The sequence below is a fragment of the Triticum aestivum genome, chromosome 2B (assembly GCF_018294505.1).
Source record: "Triticum aestivum cultivar Chinese Spring chromosome 2B, IWGSC CS RefSeq v2.1, whole genome shotgun sequence".
Classification (NCBI taxonomy): Eukaryota; Viridiplantae; Streptophyta; class Magnoliopsida; order Poales; family Poaceae; genus Triticum; species Triticum aestivum.
Window position 1 is genome coordinate 567,191,493 of NC_057798.1, and position 19,088 is coordinate 567,210,580.

General features: G+C 46.0%; 3 protein-coding genes across 4 annotated transcripts in view; 1 reads left to right on the forward strand and 2 right to left on the reverse strand.

The window, feature by feature from the left end:
* Nucleotides 1-245: 245 nt before the first annotated feature.
* On the reverse strand, nt 246-1,705 carry LOC123041672 (F-box protein At5g25290). Its single transcript, XM_044464255.1, has one exon. It carries the CDS (start codon nt 1,661-1,663, stop codon nt 410-412), a length of 1,254 nt encoding a protein of 417 aa, XP_044320190.1. The 5' UTR covers nt 1,664-1,705; the 3' UTR covers nt 246-409.
* An 8,186-nt stretch (nt 1,706-9,891) lies between these two features.
* On the forward strand, nt 9,892-13,499 carry LOC123046075 (patatin-like phospholipase domain-containing protein 4). Its single transcript, XM_044469362.1, has 7 exons — nt 9,892-10,462; nt 10,794-10,937; nt 11,830-11,902; nt 12,022-12,127; nt 12,218-12,314; nt 12,957-13,052; nt 13,140-13,499. The coding sequence occupies exons 1-7, from the start codon at nt 9,950-9,952 to the stop codon at nt 13,278-13,280; spliced, it is 1,170 nt and encodes a 389-aa protein (XP_044325297.1). The 5' UTR covers nt 9,892-9,949; the 3' UTR covers nt 13,281-13,499.
* Nucleotides 13,500-15,688: 2,189 nt separating this feature from the next.
* The window catches only part of LOC123041673 (pectin acetylesterase 3), a 4,875-nt gene continuing 1,475 nt past the window's right edge, over nt 15,689-19,088 (reverse strand). For both annotated transcript variants that reach the window (XM_044464256.1, XM_044464257.1), the window contains 9 exons: nt 17,747-17,829; nt 17,543-17,672; nt 17,355-17,428; nt 17,025-17,239; nt 16,829-16,943; nt 16,632-16,709; nt 16,433-16,538; nt 16,134-16,273; nt 15,689-16,014 (listed from right to left, as the gene is read on the reverse strand). In XM_044464256.1, the coding sequence (XP_044320191.1) occupies nt 15,913-16,014; nt 16,134-16,273; nt 16,433-16,538; nt 16,632-16,709; nt 16,829-16,943; nt 17,025-17,239; nt 17,355-17,428; nt 17,543-17,672; nt 17,747-17,829 (1,043 nt within the window). In that variant the 3' untranslated portion in view covers nt 15,689-15,912. The remainder of the gene's footprint in view (nt 16,015-16,133; nt 16,274-16,432; nt 16,539-16,631; nt 16,710-16,828; nt 16,944-17,024; nt 17,240-17,354; nt 17,429-17,542; nt 17,673-17,746; nt 17,830-19,088) is intronic.

Sequence of the window (19,088 nt, forward strand, 5' to 3'; positions counted from 1 at the left end):
GTCGGGATTCGGGAGGTGGGAGAAGAGGCCGGGACGGCTGGATCGTGCGGGCTGCTGGGTGCTCTGGCCCGCACGTCCGGGCGGGGTTGCCACACACCAGAAGTGCGGGCCGTGCCGTTGTGCACGCGGACGTGATCGTGCGGGCTGGTTGCTGTTCATGCCGCACGAGACGTGCGGCACAACCCCCCACACACCGGACGTGTGGCAGTTATCCGGACCCAAAACAAAACATGCTAGACAATTCATAAAAAGGAAGACGTTTAAATATAGCAACGTTAGCAAGCCAGATAAACAGAACATGCCTCCGTTATTGTAGCTTCTGCCCACAAAATTGGTAATCTCAGTCAACACGACCCTACTGGACCATTTTTAATAACATCCTAGAAGCGGGCTACATAACTATAATAAGTCATTTATTTGTACAACCCCAGTTCATCCTTGCAAGACTCGGTGTTACCCATATGGGATTTGGCCAGCTACACCAAAGCTGTGGTAGAATTTCTTCCCTTTTGTTGTTTTCCAAGTTTAAAACACCTATATCCCGGCAGCAATTCTTATCTTCCGAAGCACATGTATCATCATCAGTGAAGTAGACACAATTTGGCTTCAGCTGAGAGAATTCTTCAGCGCTAAGGTATTGCGACTGGTTACACCCAAGAAATAGCACTTGATCATGCAAGTCGTTTACTAACACAAGGTCTTTTGCTGCCATGTCAACCTTATATAACAATATGTTGTTAGTCACAAATATGAACTCCTCATCATCATCATCAGTATCTTGGATTTCCAAATTCCTGTGAACTTGCAGCAGATCACCGGATGGAGCCTGGAGAACATACAGCCGCCCTTGAGTATAAGTCTTCATGTCCCCTATAATTCTATTCCTTGTAATGGTAGGACTGTTGAGATCAAAAGTATCGATCTGTCCAAAGCTCGTGAAGGCATACAATAGGCCATCCATGTAGATGCAATCTTGATAGTCATAACCCACCGGCAGCAACGTCCACTTACAATCTCCTACCCTCGCAAACGAAAGCTGTCGTGATTCACTGTGGGTGAGAACCACAATGTAGCTTTCTGTGGACGGGTCAGGAAATATGCGTGCCCTGATGTAGAACAAGTCACGAAGCTTGTCGAGAGCATGGGTTGACTTATGGTGACCATCCACTTCACAGTCTAGCTCAATGTCGTGCTTCGGCTCCCACCACTCGTACTCCTTAATTGTGCCTGCGTCGTCGAAGACCGGCTTCACCCTCTCGTTGGTGATCACTGACGGGAGAGCAATCTGTTGACAGGTGATCGGGTTGAGAAGGTGTAGCTCGGACTTCTCGTCGGCAGTGATCAGCCAGCCGTGTGAGGACCCAATCAGATACCTGCTGCGGATGGGTGGATCCGGAAGAGTCAGATTGTAGACCCGCTTTTCCGCGAGGCTGTAGAGACAAGCTACGTTGTCAGCCGCAGATTCGGAGGTGTAGAGGAGGCAAGGCGTCTGGGGCCGTTTGTACAGCTGAAGCTCGCTGCCTAGGCTGGTATAGACAGACCGCCAGGAGGAGCAGACGGAGGCCGCACGCATGAGGTCTGGGATCTCCAGGAGGGCAAAGATATCCATCAATACGTCCCGCGGCAGCTCCGGCAAATTTCTGACCACAATCTCGGTCTCCATCGGCGGTGGGTCTTCACTAACTTTCTTTTGGCTTGGATCTGATCTGGTACGAGGCACACAGCGACGGCAGGCTGCTCCCGGTTGCACTTATAGGCGCTTGGTGAACCAACCGAGGCCGAACCGAATAGGAACGGGAGACCTCACTTGTAATCCGAGTAGAAACGGGAGGCCGAACAGGAACGGGAGACCCACTTGAGAAGACAGCTGGTGGCGCCCGAACATGTTGCCGCTCGTGGTCACCGCGCTGGCATTGGTAATGACGCGACCCCGTGGAGTGCATCGACCAGGGTCCTGTGGAGTCCATCACTCCATCGTCGGGAGGGGTCGCTGCTTGGGATGGGCGGTCCTACTCCGGTCGCTGCACTCATGCGGCTCTGTGCAGGTCGCCGGAGCCGGAGTCGCTGCTACCAAGGTCCAGTCGGGGGAGGCACCGCCGTGGGTGAGCAAGGAGAGTATGGAGAGCGCCGGAAGAGCAGCACGCCGGCGACCTTGAAAAAACTTTTTTTTAGTTAACCCACCCTAATAAAAAAAAATACTCCCTCCGTTCGAAAATACTTGTCGTATGTATCTAAACGTAATTTAGTTATAGATACACCCATTTTCATCCATTTCTTCGACAAGTATTTCTGGACGGAGTGAGTACCTCGAAAAACCTTTTTTGGAGTTAACCCACCCTAACCCTTTCACCGTAGTCTTATACTCCCTCCGTTCGGTATTACTCGTCCAAGAAATAAATGTATCTAGACGTATTTTAGTTGTAGATACATCCATTTTTGTGACAAGTAATTCCGAACGAAGGGAGTAATTCCCAAATAAATTAGGGATGGGACAGAGGTTTGTCTTGTAGCAGGTCCATCGATGGAGGACTTGGATAAGTGGCAAAAGGGAAGGACATATTCATCTCCACATGGGAAAGCCTTGGTCCCACAAGGGGAAAGGCATGAGAGGTTTTCTATGGAAATTTTGTTGTATATGTCATGTCTCCCACTACATCTTAGGAGGGATACAACTTATATAGTTTCCTTCTAAAATGACTTTCGAAGGGGAAATGGCACGATCGAGTCGAGCTTTAGTTTAAGATCGTTTATAGACCAAGTTAAATGAGCCAATCTCTCGAGTACTCGTGTAACTCGTTAGGCTCGGTATAAAAGATCAGCTACTCCAAATCCGGGGAAAAAAATATCAGCAACTCAGCATCCCGCGTCCCAGGCGCACAACACAAGGCCCAGCCGCCCAGGAGACTCATGTGTTACAAGAAAATTATAATTGTTTAGTGATATATATGTTTAATATATACATAATAATTTTTTTATCATATTTGAGGGTTTTATGTTCATATATTTAACGAGCTTAACAAGCTAAACGAGCCAGCTCGCGAGTTATACGAGTCGAGTCAATCCTGGGTTTGAGCTCGTTATAGTAACGAGTCGAGTCGAGCTAGCTCGTTAACAAAACGAGCTCTAGCGAGTTGAGCCGAGCTAGCTCGACTCGGCTCGAATTTCAACCCTAGCCTGGATGCAAATTTGCATGTAGCAAGCTACACGGATGGTCCCGAGTGCTTGTGTAGGACCTGGTTATATGGACTTGGTGGGGGTTTGAATAGTCCTATAAAAAAGGAAATCCCTTTTGAAGCTCGGCCTCCAGTGAGGCCTCCAAATACAAATTTGAAATTTCATCAAAATTTATATTTTTATATTTCAAAATATTCTGAAAAGAAATACAGCTATACATGAAGGCGTAACCCGCATGTGTGTAAATTTTCGGTTCAAAATACATTGAAATGAGGGCTGCGCAAAAAACACAAATCTAGGGCTATTTAACATATGATACTATTCATTCTCCCAGTCCATGAATTTGTATTTTTTGTACAGGTTGCAACTCAAGGTATTTCGTCATGAATTTTTACACACATGTGGGTTACATCACTACGTACACGCATATTTTTTTCAAAAATTTTGGACCATAAAAGTTTGAATTTGAATTTTTCAATAATAAAGGCCTCCATGGAGCTCAGCCTCCAAAACGCCTTTCTCTATAAAAATTGTCTACTCTAAATTCTATTTTGAAAAGGTATGGCCTTTCCTATTTGGAACCTTAAAAACACATACACGTGAAAGTCTAGAACAAAGCACAGATGCATAAGGTAACTTACAAGGATGTAAGAGTTAGGGAAAAGAGATTGCAAGCACTGCTAACACATCGATGTTCCAACGGCGCCCGAGATTGCAAGCACTGCTAACACATCGACGTTTTTCTGACGTTCCAATGGTTAGCATTATCACGCGATGATGGCACTGGACCTGCCGATGAAGACTATTGCGGCCATGAACAAAGTATGCAGGGGATTTCTGTGGTGCAAGAGGGCCGAGGCAAATGGAGGCAATTGCACGGTGGCCTGGGAAGCGGTGTGTGCCCCTAAGTGGGCAGGAGGTATGGGGATCCCTAACTTACAGTGGTTGAATGTGGCAATGCAAGCGAGGTGGTCGTGGCTGAAACGGGTGGATGGTAACAGACCGTGGAGCGAATTCACTATAAAAGTGCCTAAGGAGTCCATGCAACTATTCAGGGCAGCAACTAGAGTCGAGGCTAGAGATGGGAGGACTACCTTGTTCTGGGAGGATAGATGGCTGGATGGCATGAGGGTGCAGGAGCTGGCACCGGCAGTGTACAAAAGGATCCCACCAAGAATCAGGCAAGGAGCGATGATGGGTCAGGTAGCAGCTAGTGGAGATTGGGCATAGCATGTTGGGTCGGACATGGACGAGGCCACGATGCGGCAGTTCCTGGATCTATGGTCGAGAGTACAAGCTTGGGAGCCGCGTGTTGAGGAGCAGGATGTGGTCTCTTGGTCCTGGGAGGCGCATGGCCAGTTCACCGTGAGCTCGGCATATGCGAGCAGGTTTTGGGGACGTGAGGTGGTGTCCACATCAAAGCTGACTTGGAAATCTCGGGCGCCGTTGGAATGTCGCTTCTTTGCGTGGTTGGCCCTCAGAAATTGGTGTTGGACCTCGGACCGGCTAGCAAGGAGGGGTTTGCCGCACCAGGACATGTGCCCGTTTTGTGATCAAGAAGAAGAAACGATAAACCACATTTTGCTCATGTGCGTGTTCGCCAGAATAGCTTGGACGCGCATAGGAGAGGCTCTTGGCAGAGCAAACTGGAAACCAAGCCAGGAGGACAAGCTTGGGGACTGGCTTTGCAGCAGAAGCGCGGATGGTGAAACGAGGATCAAGGACCTACGTACAGTAATGATACTCGTAACGTGGGAGCTCTGGAAGCATTGAAATGCCATTGTTTTCGACGGCGATTCCCCATCGATCGAGAGGCTCATCTAGAAGGTGAAGTCTGAGGCCAAAGTGTGGGCTACGGCAGCGCTAATCAAGAGGGACTTGGGGAGTTTCCAAGGTAGTTTGTATAGGTGGGCTATGAGGGAGGAGTAGGTTACTTGTAGCTGAGTGGAGTGGGTGCACGCTAAAAGCCGCACACACATGTAAATGTAACTTTTGGTGGAGCCTTTCTTTACCTTTCTTCTTTAATATATGATATGCACACTCGTGCATATTCAAGAAAAAATGGTTAGCATTATCCCACTCCTTGTTGGCGAGGGTTGAGACACAAAGTCCTAACACCACAAATGTCTTGACAATGTAGACCACAAAGAGCCCACAAAATGCATTCCGATCTATTCCACCATGGCTTAATACCACTAAGGTCAACGCCTCACCCGGGGTTGATCTTCCACGAAGAAGGCAATTACTGTAACTTATTCAAACTTTTCATTCCTTCACATGTTGAAGGCTCTCAAATGACTCATAACCATCTAGGAGGTCCACGCCCTCAAAGAGTAACAAACTAAGCAAAATCACTTGGATGAACTTCTCAAAAGATCTTCAATTGACTCTCTCAAGAACACATAAGATCACTCTCACAACAAAGATAGATTGAAGCGATGAGATAGAGCACAAAGGCAATGGGTTCAAGAAAGGGAGGAGCATGGCCTTCAATCTCTCAAAGTTCTGCTATGAAAGATGTTTCTAAGTCTCTCCAAAACATGCAATCAACTCAAGGGTTATGGGATATATTTATATGCAGAGAGAGGGGTCAGAGAGAAGAAATCTGACCATTACTTGAAAAAACTAACTAGCCGGAAGGCTCGGGAAGACGGACATCGAGGCAGGTGGCATCGTCCTTATTGGATGATAGAAGAGATGCCCAACGAAGGTGGACATGCTCGGTATGGCTCATTCGCAGGTGGGCAACAAGGAGTCACGAGTGGCGTCCAGAGTCTGTCGCTCCCCGCCATTCTTCCACTCCCTTGCTCCTCTGGCTCTACCGCCCCTGCCTATGTGTTTCTGGTAAGCTCGTGGATCTAGCGCCCCTCTTCCATCTCTCCCTCTAATACCCTATGTCCCCGCCGCACTTATCGACGCCCGCCAACCGCCACTAGAGCTCGACCCTAACTCGATTCCGGCAACCCCGAGGCCTTGCACATGCATCCCGCTCCGCGGTAGCATCTGTGTGAGTTCTCGCACCTCACACACATTCCCCTAGCATGTTCCCTCGCTGCTCCGCCATGTGTATTGGTCGACGACATTCAAATAGCCGGTGTGCCGTTGCTAGGTGCATCCTATGCATTAGCCATGGATCACTAAATCAATTTCAAAATTTTCATTTTTCTTTTTTAGGTGCCCATATGTGAGCGACATGGGTGGGGTGGAGGTATTTTTTTTTCTTTTCTTCTTTCTAGGTAGGTCCAGTATGTAGTACTCCTACCTTGAGACTTGAGAGGCTTAGAACAACTACAACTGGTCCCCTCAAATTCTCCCCAAACGGTCTAGGCGGGCATTCCGCGAACCCTGATACCCCCCCTATATATGGGAAGGATATGGGATGCCTAGGCGTGTCCAGTCAATGTGCCATATAGGATTTGGCCTGGTCCATCTTTCCTTTTCTTTTATTTTTTTGGTCGTTGCTACAAATCATATGGATGATGTTTGCAAAAAAATCCTCCTCGGGAGCCATCCGATTAGGCGCACGAGGCCTTTCGATCATATGCTTCACAACTCGTCTTCCTCCTCTTGCCAGACATCCATGGGGACCCCTCTCGACCTTGTATGTCCTCCATCGTAACACATCTACGGCCCCGACGATGCTGCATCACAACACCGATGATGATGCAGCAGACGTCGACATTGTCGCCAGCGTATGCAGCACCGGCGGAGCTCCAACAAAGCACTGACGGCTCCGGTGAAAACTCCAATGCAACTCCGGCAAAGCTCAAATGCAGCACCGACGCATCCAATGAAGCTCCAATGCAACTTCGACAGGACTCCAATGCAGCATTGACGGCTCCGGTGAACCTCCAATGCAACATATGACCCATGGCCGTGGTCTAGTTGTTGTGCTGCAGCATCGACGGGAGTCGGTGAGCGACACATCGCATCGTCGGCAACGCCTGCCCGTCCCCTACATGTTGCATTGCAGGAGTACGTCACGTGTCGCCCCACGGGGTTGCAACATCACAGCGGGGCGCGTGGCAGATTGCAGCGGATTGTGGGCGGCGTTGCTCCTCCTGGGCCGCAACAGTGTGAGCGGCTGAACTGAGTCGTCATGGGAGCCAGAGATAGGGAAGCGGGAAAACAGGAGTGAGGAAGTCGCGCGGAGGAGAGAGATCGTGCGAATAGATCAGGCTCGAGAGGGAAGCGATCGATGGCCCAGGGGAAACCTCTCGAGCAACATGCGTGCGCTGTTTTCATCTGGTTGAATACAAATGTTTTCCTTATTATTTTTTGTTTCTCTCTCTCTCTTCAATCCTGCACGATCAAATGCATGTCAGACATATAAAGTGGAAAGTGGAGGGAGCAACTAATCAGTGAGTACTCCTTCGGAAGCCCCCGCAAGGGTCACTTTGGATGGGCTGGGAGCATATGCCATTTGGCGCACTCTCAGCCGTCGCCACACTCTGGGTGCTTTCTCCGAATTTTGTTTTTTATTTTTCTGTACGCGTTTTCGGCTTTTAGATGTTTATTCGGTTTTTTTACCTTTTGGTTTCCCTCGGGTTTTCTTAGATTTTGGAAGAAAAAATTGCGCGAAAAAACATGTTTTCCTTTCCGTAAGAGGCATAAATTTACTTCTCGTGTAAGCATGGATTTGCTTTCACAAGAGACATAGGCCCAGTTCTTTTGCCAGAATCTGGGGATTCTCCCAGAATCTGACCCCTACCCAGCTTCTCCCAGAATCTTTGACCCCCATTTGTTTTACAATCCTGTCTAATTAGACCCTAATTAGATTCTGGGAGGCTCAAAAATTCTGGGAGAAGTTGGGTTGGGGTTGGATTCTGGGAGAATCTCCAGATTCTGGCAAAAAAACTGGGCCATAGTTGTGCCTCTTGGGAAAGCAAAAAAAATGTGTTTTTTTCTTTCACAAGAGGCGTGGATTTACTTCTCGTGTAGGCGCGGATTTGCTTCCGCGGGAAGCATAGTCGTGCCTCTCAGAAAAGGAAAAAAGTCATGTTTTCTATTTCTTCCTTCCCTGAGAGGCATGGATTTACTTCTCGTGGAGGCACGGATTTCCTTCTGCGGGAATTACATTCATGCCTCTCGAAAAAAGAAAAAAAAATATGTTTTTTCCTTCCGCGAGAGACACATATTCACTTCTTGTGGAGGCACGAATTTGCCTTCGCAAGAGACACAGTCGTGCCTCTTCGAAAAAAGAAAAAAATGCTTCTGGTTCAGTTTTTTTTCCTAAAAAATGTTTGTTGAAATCTATCAACCTGTGATCTAATTTTGAAGATATCGGCAAGAGAAATCCAACGATGAAAACGATTCGAAATTTGGACGCACGATTTAAGAGACAAAATTTTGAATAAATGAGTCTATAAAAAAGAGAAAACTCCCAAGTTACAACACGTGGCGCACTCATAATCTAAGAAGATGAGAGAAACCTTTACAAAGAGTAATCTTAATCACTTACCTTGGAGGACATGGTTGTGTTCATGACAAATAGGGGCTCAAAACACGCCCGCGAAGATTTGGGAGGCCAAGTTAGCCCGCCCCGGCTATAGATACTCTTAATAAGAGCGAGGCTTAACAACCTGGTCGTCATGTATGGTTTAAACAATCACATGACCCAAATTATGTCTCACTATTTATGGTCTTTAATTAATACTAGCACATATGCCCGTGCGTTGCAACGGAAAAAAATATGATATTTTGTGCAAGCATAATGTTTCACAACATCAGATTCACTATGAAGAACATGCTGCAACGCAGCATTCTTCTATAAAATAAACATAAAAAATACGATGCAATTTAGCCATGTTACATTTTATTTGCCGGGCATAATCTTTCATTAATTCTGTTTAAGTATAATCCTTCCTTTAATTCCATGATGTCCTCGCCCGTTTTAGTTGGAAATCAAATCCTTCCTTTTTTAATTAGTAGCCTCAACACATTGAAGCCTACTAATCCTTCCTTTTAATTATCCTACATTTTTTATCTCAAGTCCTTTCTTTAATTAGCCTCATCTTCCTTTAATTAGCCTCATCTACTTGAATATTCTACTTATTAAGATCGTAATATTTCATTTAATTATTCCACCGGTTTACCAATAACTCTTTTTTTAATTAGTCACATCCTTTTAAATATTTTATTTAAGCCCACAATTCTTCCTTTAATTAGCTCATTTGCTTAATTAGCTTGCCTTAAACATGAGGATTGCCATTCGTATATTTAGAGTGAGTTGAGATTAGTAAATGTGAATGGCGTATAGGTTGTTGGTTGTTACATCGACAATCTAGACAAAAGGTTCTATGTTTAATTCTTCCAATATTGATTTATTTTGATCCAATTATTTTTCACTGTCTCTATGAAAACCCATAAAAGGCCCATCAATATAGAAGTACCTGCCCGCGTGCACTCAAATCAAACGAAAAGGACTAAACCAAACCAAAAATACATATTCCCTTTAATAATGGGTATAGATATCGTTATAGATAAATTTTGGTCTTTTTGCTAAAAAATATAAAGTTTGGTCGTATCTGAAGAGAAAACCAACTGGCAGCCGCGTGTGGCATAAAACTCGGATTAATCTACCGCGTGCCATAAAATAAAATCTACTCCTTCATGCCGCAAGAACATCATAATATCCGTGTTTTCTGAATTTCACTGAGCTATTACGTGCGTCAAAAGACAACAAATCTCATACTTATTTTCTAATCTAAAGAAAATTTGTGATATCCACGCACAAAACGACGACATAGAAGAATCCGAGCTTACGCAGCACCGTATGCTTCGGGCGAGCGCACGCGGCCTTCTCGTCGGCCGCCGACGAGACCTCATGGCCTCCCTCCTCGCCTTCTCCTCCTCCGCCTCCGGCCTCCCGCCCAAACCCTCGCCGTCCCACACCGCTCCCCCTCCGCCCCCGGCTTCCGCCTCCGCACGAGCGTCGCGCTTCCGCCTCCTACTCGCCCGCGCCGCCGCGCGCCGCGACCCCGAGCCGCCGCCGCCGCCGCCTCCGCAGGCCGAGAGCGAGAAGAAGTCGATTGCGGTGAGAACGGGGGAGCTGTTCTTGGGTCTGAGTGCGCTGTTCATCCGCGCGGGGAGAGGGACGGCGCCGGTGGAGGAGGTGGAGCGGAGCGAGGGGGTGTTGTGGGAGCAGCGCCCGGAGGACGTGGAGGCGGAGCGGCAGCGGAGGGAGGTGGCGACAGCGAGCCCCGGGTTCAGCTTCTCAGCCGCCGGGCTTCTCTTCCCCTACCACCTCGGCGTCGCGCAGTGCCTCCTCGACAAAGGCTACATCACAGTACGCATCTTTATCCCCCACCTCATCGCCATATCCTCATGTGCATCCATACTTTCTGTACTGTATAGCTCGGACAAATAGTGATTTCAGCCATTGTTGTGCCTGGTGCCTACAAGCAATTGAGCGCCTTTTGGGTTAAAATACATGTAGCTTGGTTGTGTCTTGATCTCATGCTACTTTGTACTAGGTGGTGGCAGGGCATGCCGTGGTTATGCATGGGAACTAGTATACGTGCGCGTTCATCACTTATGTGTGATCCAAACTTATATATTCATCTATTGTAGAAACCTTCTTATAGACTATTCTTTTCCCTTTTTGGCATATGCATTAGGAAAGAACTCCGTTAGCTGGCTCATCAGCTGGTGCCATAATCTGTGCAGTGATTGCATCCGGGAACACAATGCAAGAGGCTCTTCAGGTGACCAAGATTCTAGCTGAAGACTGCCGGAGTAAAGGGACTGCCTTTCGCCTTGGGGTATGTCTTTTGTTTATTTTTGTAAAGTACTCCCTCTGTTCTTCGACACTTATTTTGGAACGAAGGGAGTATATGTTTTAAGTATACTGAGTGCTGTATGGATAAATTATGGTAAGGTAAGGGAGCAAATGACCTGGAAAAAATGCTCGAAGTGAAGTATTTTCCTCTAAATTGTTGTGTTGTGTTTTCTTTATGAGTTAGAACCCTTGCATTGTTCTGTTTTGTGGTGTTTATCTGTTGAAGTGCAACATTATGAATTAATTATTAAAAAGATTAAGATGCTGCAAAACTGGATCAGTAGCATCAGCAGTGCATGACCATGAGACATGAGTTATCATGAATTTTGGTGACTAAAATGGACTGTGACAGAAACGATGTGGAGCGTCTGTTTGTTTACTATGTATGCATACACTGCTTTAATCCTTGAGCTCTTGGTTCTGTAAAATTAATCTATTTAAAAAATTCAAAACCTACTGAGCTATGAAAATTTAGCTCGTCAAGTTATATTTGTCATATATCATTGGGTGCCAGATGCCAACTCTTGACTCAAGTACCTGAACATGTAAATTATAGGTAAAACTATGCGAGTCATGGTTTATTTATGACTAATTTTCCAACTGAGTTGGGAATTTGTTGTAGTATTATAGATTATCTCATTTTTCAAATTTTGGTTTGTTTGGTGTTTGCTGTACTTACTCAAGATTAAGTTCATGTTTTCATTTACAAACAAAGTAGTGGCATAAAAGGGTGATGAATAACCTGCCATCTTGTTATACGCCCTTAAATAAATAAGCTGAAGATCAAAGATATTATGTCCAAGCACTAGTTCTTACTTGTATTAGCTGGTGAACTTTTACAGGTTTTCACCATGTAATCCTGTGCCCTTGTGCAGGCTGTACTCAAGGATGTTCTAGAAAAGTTTCTCCCAGATGATCTGCATATCAGGTGCAACGGAAGGATCCGTGGTAAGCTTTATACTATACAAGTGTTGTATCTTCATGTTGTCTATGTGCATTTTCTGCTATTTTTATCTCTGGCAACTTAGCTTGGTCATTTTCAGAAAACTGATGTTCTTCTCATACAGTTGCTATTACTCAGTTGTCCTGGAGGCCTAGGGGCTTACTGGTCGACCAGTTTGACTCCAAGGAAGACGTGATTAATGCAATTATTACATCTTCGTTTATTCCTGGGTGAGACTCATGCTAACCTTTCCTAACACTGCATTTGTGTTCTTATATTTTGCTTAATGAGAAGACGATTTCTTTGTGTTCTTATTTCAGATACTTAGCCCCCAGGCCTGCGACTTTATTCCGTAACAGGCTGTGCGTTGATGGGGGGCTTACATTGTTTATGCCACCTACTTCTGCTTCTGAAACAGTATATCTACAACTTCCTTTTGCTGTTCCTGCAACATTATTCTGATCATAAGCATTATTAGTGTCTTGCATGCTACTCCCTCCATCCCATAATATAAGAGCGTTTTTGACACTACACTAGTGTAAAAAACGCTCTTATATTATGGGCGGAGGGAGTATATTTTTGGAATTTAGGGTACTTTTAGATACACAATTATCTGGAGCCTTGTCTTTCATTTATTTCTTCTGGGAGGAATTTTCTTCCTTTCTCCCAACAATGAAGACATCTCTCCTTCTGTTTGATGATCTGCCATTGAAAGGATGTTTCTACATGTGTTTGCCTCACAATGTTGTTCTTTGCATATTTTTCTCAAATACACTTGTTTATACTCTTTTATACTCATGACCATACTTAACTGAAATACTATCTTTATTTTGTGCCTTCCACACAAGCACTTCTCCTTCATACGAGAGCACGGGCATAAGTTTGCCTGATATTCGTCCTCACTTGCGAGCTGAGGCTTTTGTTTGTACACTCTGTTACTCTGTTTTCACTTTTCAGCACCATTCACTGTCCACTGGTAGAACCAGTCTACTGTAGTACTCAGACCACATTTTGGTTTAACACAATGCTCATCACTGACTGGTATGGCTGTTAATTTAGGTTCGAATCTGTGCTTTCCCAGCTGGCAGACTAGGACTGCAAGGGATTGGTATTAGTCCAGACTGCAATCCGGAGAACAGAGCTACTCCACGACAGGTAGCAGAAATTCGCATGTACCAGTTCTTGCAACTATCCATGGTTTTGTTCTATAACTTACCCTCGGTGCTCTTGAACGAATTCCAGCTGTTTAACTGGGCTCTGGAACCTGCTGAAGATGAAGTTCTCGATAAATTGTACGAGCTTGGGTACCAGGATGCAGCTGTGTGGGCTGAGCAGAACCCTCCTGAGTCAACTGTGAAGATTGAGCAGCTCGTTACAGATTGAGAAGGGCTGGAGCCCTGAACAAAGTGAGCATCTTGGTCCTTTTTAGTCTTGACGTAGATATCTAGATTCGTCCTTTGTTTGGTTGAAAGATGTCAAGTATTTTGTTCGCTCAAAGGCTAGCAGCCTCTTGTAAATTTGTAATATAAGTGCACCTCTATTTTTGAAATCTACAGCCTCTTGGCTATAGGTTTTATAACTGCGCAATTATAACTACATCCACATGCTAGAGCTTAGTACCCCTCCGGGTTTTTTTTCTTTGGAAAAGCGGTTTTCTTTGGGAAAACGGTCGCAGTTCAAGCGTAGTAATAATAATACTTTATTATATAATAGCTAGGATATGTGCAGATTCATTTAGAAGCATTTTCACATTATAAAAGATTGAAGGTTTTATAATTATGTTGTCTAATTTCACTTTGAACTAGATATTATGACCTTGTGACACTTTGAACCGGGTTTTATTCATTTCATATTTTGAACCAGATTTTAGGTTCGTAACAGAAATGGTTGGTGAACTAATCTCGGTAGGTTTGAAGTTTCTACAAGAGGGGTAGCATGGCTCACAAAGAAACGGGCAAGGAGAGGACGTGGAGAACAGTAAAATAAAAAAAAGCCAAAAAATTTTGATTTTTTTTGGCATACTTGTACAAATGTTTGTTGTGCACGTAAAATTTCATCGCGAAATCACATTGGTCGAAGGTGTGGTAAAAAAACAAAATCGATGCTCTAAGAATGTTACTTACAAAAGCATTTTGGAGCTTTGATTTTGTTTTTTTGGCATGACTTCCACGAATGTGATTTCATGATGAAAATTTTCATGCACAAGAAACATTCGTGAAAGTATGTCACCAAAAAATTTCAGAATTTTTTGTATTTTTTTGATTTCACTGTTCACACCAGGAGCATTTGCTCCTGGGTGTAGAATGGTACTTTCGGCAAGGAGAAGTTTTTTGACAGAATGGATACCTTTATTGACACTTTACCTTTTTCTTCTTCTTTTAAATGAGATCCATTCATGACATGTTTTTATAGAAGAAGCTCACCCGAGTGAGGAATCAGAAATTAACTCCCTTTGCCACTTGGCTACAGCCTAGTTCTCATGGCTCAGATGATTTTCAAATTTTGTTATAAAAATCCAAAAGAAAGCTAGCAAGATAGGGGACGAGAAGGGTGATACAACCAATCTGAGGCAACCTCTGCTCCTATACCAAACAATGCGTCTGGTCGACCTCAGGTTGCCTGATCTTCACAAATTGAAGGAGAGAGAGGCAAATGAGAGGAAGAAAAACGAGGATAAACAAATCCAGCAACAACAAACATTAAACATGCTACGTCCGGTTTCCTACACATGCCTTGGCCCAAATCCGCACTCATGCAGCTGCCCGAACAATTTGGTTGTCTAGCCCAAACGATTTGGGGCTAAGCTTTGATGGACCTTTAGTCCATAGTGTGTGGTCGCTCCTAGTGTCGACGGTCTGGTGGCTTGTCTGGGGTCATTCAGTCTGTGCCCTGTATGATCCGACAATTTTCCTCGGATGATCTGGCCGCAGGCTCTATGGCTACAAATACTAGCGCCTGACGGTCCGGCCAAGGGCCTGTGATGCGTCTAGGGTCGCTCTGGCCAGGCAGGGGATATTCCATTTGTCCTTTTCCTTGCTCCGAGTCCGTGTCTTGGCTATCTATCCTTGCTTCTTCATGTTCCTCGTCTTCAACCCTAAGCATACACAAGGTTCATGTGTTAGGCAGCCCACCATTACCCCTAGGCATATCAAGTGGGTAGTCATTGAGGAAAAGATTCACCTCATGTTGTATTGCGTTGGCTCACGCCCTCGTCATTGCATGGTCCAGTTGACGCTTTCTGGCTTGGCGTAGTGATGTTCATGGTACCTGGTTTATGATACCATCATCGAGAGTGTGAACAGATTTACACTGGTTGTAATTGAGCTCCTCCAAGTTGATTACTTGAGGCACTCTGAGGCTTATGGTGATAGGTGAGTAAAGGGGCTTCCATCGGATGTTTGGATCAATTAATTTTATGCATTGGACATGGAAGAATTGTCATGCGGCATGGTACCGACAGTTCACCGACGTTGCCATGATCCAACCATCATACTTTAAGTAGTCGAATAAGAGGATTTATAGATTTAGCATTCTTACTTTGGGATGTCTGGCTCGTACAACGACCTCAATGTCTTGCAAAGATTTCCTCTAATTGCAGGAAATCTCCATGCAACATATTTGAAGACAATTTACATGCCTCGGAGGGCAACAATGGATCTCACTTTGCAATGTGTCAAAGAAGTCGTTAAGTTTAGGGGAAGGACTAGGTGCAAGCCTCCCAAAAGGCCAATACCCTCGTTTTTGGGGAGTTAAGTTTAGCTAGGGAGAGGGCATAGAGAGTTGGCTGTCTTTGTCACGAGAAAAATTGGGGGTCTTTTTCCCCTCTCTTAGCCTCTTCTCTTTTTATTTCTGCTACATTTAACAAGTTTAGTCGGAAGAGATCTTCATAATTACATCATACATAAAGACATAGCATCCGGCCTTTGAAGTCTCTATGAAAACCTAAAAAAAACTTTGCCACGGTTTCTAAATCCTAATCATGAGGCTCGAGTCAGCTCTTGCTTGCAAGATCTTCTTATATGATGTTGCGGCATGTGTTGTCGCAGGGGTATGGGCAATCGATCGCCTTCACTTCGGCCCGGCCAAAGTACCAATCGCCGACAGATTTTGCGATCCTCTGTATTTGCAACGACCACAAAATTTATATAAACTGTTAACGGATGTGTTAAATGTGTAAATGCAATTCCTCACAAAAAAAAAGTGTAAATGCTGGTGAGACTTGATGTATTCCACTACCTTGTTCTGAATGGCAGGGGTGCCATTCCAGGTGGCCGGCAGTTCGGACTGGCAGTGGGCGAAACACGAGTTTATGAAGAGCCCGTTGCTCTTGGAACTGGAGAAGCCTCTCACGGATGCTACCATCTGATCTCTGAAACCTGCATATGTGAACAAAATTAGTTACTCCGGACTCGGTACTTGTCCAGATCCTCACTTCACTGAAAAGAGTATTGTGTTTTGCCTCTAACGCAACGGCTTTGGTGCTAGTTACTCTCAGTCGGTTAGGTTTGGAGTGGCGAGTTGAATTGTTGTTTTACCTTGCAGGAAGTTTATCTGAGACGCATTGCAAGCCGAGCGGTTGAACTTGCAGGCTCGCCAGGCGCGGCTGGGGTCAGCTTTGCTTGGGGCCAGGCTTTCCTCAATCTGATTAAGGTTCCGTCACGTTTGCTAGCTCATTGCAAAAATCAATTACCCAAGATAAATCATCATTCATGTGTAGTGCAGATATCTGATTACCTGCCAGACGTCGTAGGCTGCGTTGAGCAAGAAGATGGGCGTCTTGATGCTGTCGATGATATCCTGAGGGAAGAAGCACTGCGGGCGTGCGTGCAAAAGAAACATCAAGGTGGCTAGGATCAGTTGAGAGACAGAAGAGAATCACTCACGAATGATCTATCTTGCACGCAAACTAACTAAATGAAGCACGCACGCACCGAGGTGGCGTCGAGGTGATCGGTGCAGGTGGGCGGAAGGTGCGGAGCCACTCCCTGCATGGCCACAATGTCGCCGTAGTAGGATCTCAAGCTACGGCCCCCGGAGACATCCACGCTGCACGCAAACGGTCGATCAACCAGGTGATAGTGACGGCAATGATATACTTTAGTGGGACGGTCGAGCACTTAGCCGTACGCGTCGAGGAAGAGGCCTGCGTCGGCGAGGCACTTGACGGTGGTGCCTCGGCCGGCGAAGAAGGCGCCGAACTGGTCGCAGTGCAGTATCGCCGCCAGCCCCCCGGCGGAGCAGCCCGTGAGAAGCGCCCGGTCGGCCGACGCCATCCCGATGGAGAGGAGGTGCTGGATGGCTTCCTCCCAAATCCTCTGCCCCCGGAAGTAGAGCCCAGTAGCCTGCAACATATTTACAGAAGAAAAATTATGCGTCAAAACATAGGATGATTGATGCCACCACGGATCGATGCATGAAGAGCTGACACATTGTTGCGTATAAGGAACTAATATGCACCTTGTCGAAGGTGTCGCCGGCAAAGGAGGCGCTGTCGCAGTAGCGGATCTTCACCCGGTTCCAGTTGTAGAAATCTGCATGATAAAAATGCACATGTCGTACGTCGATGGCATACATTTCGTTCGTCGCAGATTGATCATGTAGTGCCCTTTTTTGGTTTTGGAGTTGAGACTTGAGACGGACCGTACCAGGATTCTCGGCGGGGCTGGCGCTCATGATGCCGGTGAAGCTGATCTGCCGCTCCATGAAGTTGGACGAGCCATGGTGGGTCCTTGTCCGGAACCTGCACGTCCTCGCGTTGTTGCACCACCCGCCTCCCTGCACTTACCATGCAATGCATCGATCAGGCAAGATCATACATGCACCACTGTACAAGTGCGCCCGCGAGGTACCTCGAGGTTGACGATCCAGCTCTTGCTCCCTGCCCCGGAGCCCCGGTCCAGGTGGTAAGCGGCCGGCGTCCCATCCATGCACACTGCAATCGTAGATAGCAAATTAGTCTCCGTGTGTTACACAGGATTTAAAGTAAATCGATACTGTGCTTACAGACATGAGGAACAGTTCAATCGCATATGCCAATACAACTCAAAATTCTTAGCTAGGCTTGATTCTGACAGAGTAAATTTGCTCAAACGACAACATTTCTGACTAGGGTAACGGGTTGTCAAAAATCACAAAAAGAAAACACATCAACTCTGCGCCCAATGAGTAACAAATTGCACGGCGGAATGGAAGCTAGAACCCACGTTAGGTGCCTAGACCAACCTTCTACTTCCTCAACATTTTATTTGGGTCGTGCTACCCGTCGGGTCGGGTGATAACTTTAAGTTATCCAACGCCTCCTTGACCATCAGATCAGCAATGATCAAATGGCCTGCAGTGTATCCCGCGTCTCACCCATCCTTCCTTCACAAAGAAACATCTTTGTAACATTGGCCATATTTCAGAAACATCAGCTAAGTGGCAATTTGCCTCATGCATCCTCCCTTTGCGAAAACAGCATTGCAACATCAACCATGTTCCAGAAACATCAGCAAAGTAGCAATTTGACAAGCCCGCAAGACTCGTGTCTCCGCAACATCAGCGATGTTTCCGAAACCGACGGTGAGGTTGCAAACTTGCAATATGGCGAGCTCGTAGCACCCACACTTCCGCAACACCAATTATTTCAGAAACGTTGGTGACATAGCAATCTAGGGAGCTCGTAGACGCGTGCCTCTGCAACACGAATTATGTTTCATAAACACCATGGGTGGTTGCCGTCGCCTCTCTCTCCCCTTGAAGCAGCGTGCAGACAAGTTGTAGCGCCGTGTCCTGGCCTTGCAGCATTGGTTGGCCGCCTCTTGAGCTTGTCGGAGGAGCAGTGTGTGAGGATGAGGGAGAGGAGAGGATGGGACAAGCTGGTATGGTTTGCTTCGATGTTGACAATGAGGCGAAGGAAGACAAGTCGTGATTTCTCTGATGGAGATAGGGAAAATGCATGATATGGCACTGCGTGTGGGGCTTGCGGGGGGTGGAGGGTACGTGGCGTGCAAGGAAGGCGGCGGACACAAGGCTACGATTCGTCAGGTGATTTGAAGCATTTCTGATTTTATTTCTGCCTATTTCACAAAAGAGAAAGGCCCCACATGTAAGAGACTAGGAGTAGAGAAAATTGAGGGAACACACGACCAACACAGAACCTTCAGAAAAGGGAAGGGAAAATTGGATCTTTTGCCCCACTTTACTTCCCAC

What these genes read in the sequence shown, in the direction of transcription:
- LOC123046075 (XM_044469362.1), top strand. Translation starts at nt 9,950, where the DNA reads ATGCTTCGGGCGAGCGCACGCGGCCTTCTCGTCGGCCGCCGACGAGAC. An exon ending in GGACTGCCTTTCGCCTTGGG is followed by an intron (nt 10,938 to 11,829) that starts GTATGTCTTTTG and finishes GCCCTTGTGCAG; the next exon opens with GCTGTACTCAAGGATGTTCT. An exon ending in ACAGAGCTACTCCACGACAG is followed by an intron (nt 13,053 to 13,139) that starts GTAGCAGAAATT and finishes AACGAATTCCAG; the next exon opens with CTGTTTAACTGGGCTCTGGA.
- LOC123041672 (XM_044464255.1), bottom strand. Translation starts at nt 1,663, where the DNA reads ATGGAGACCGAGATTGTGGTCAGAAATTTGCCGGAGCTGCCGCGGGAC.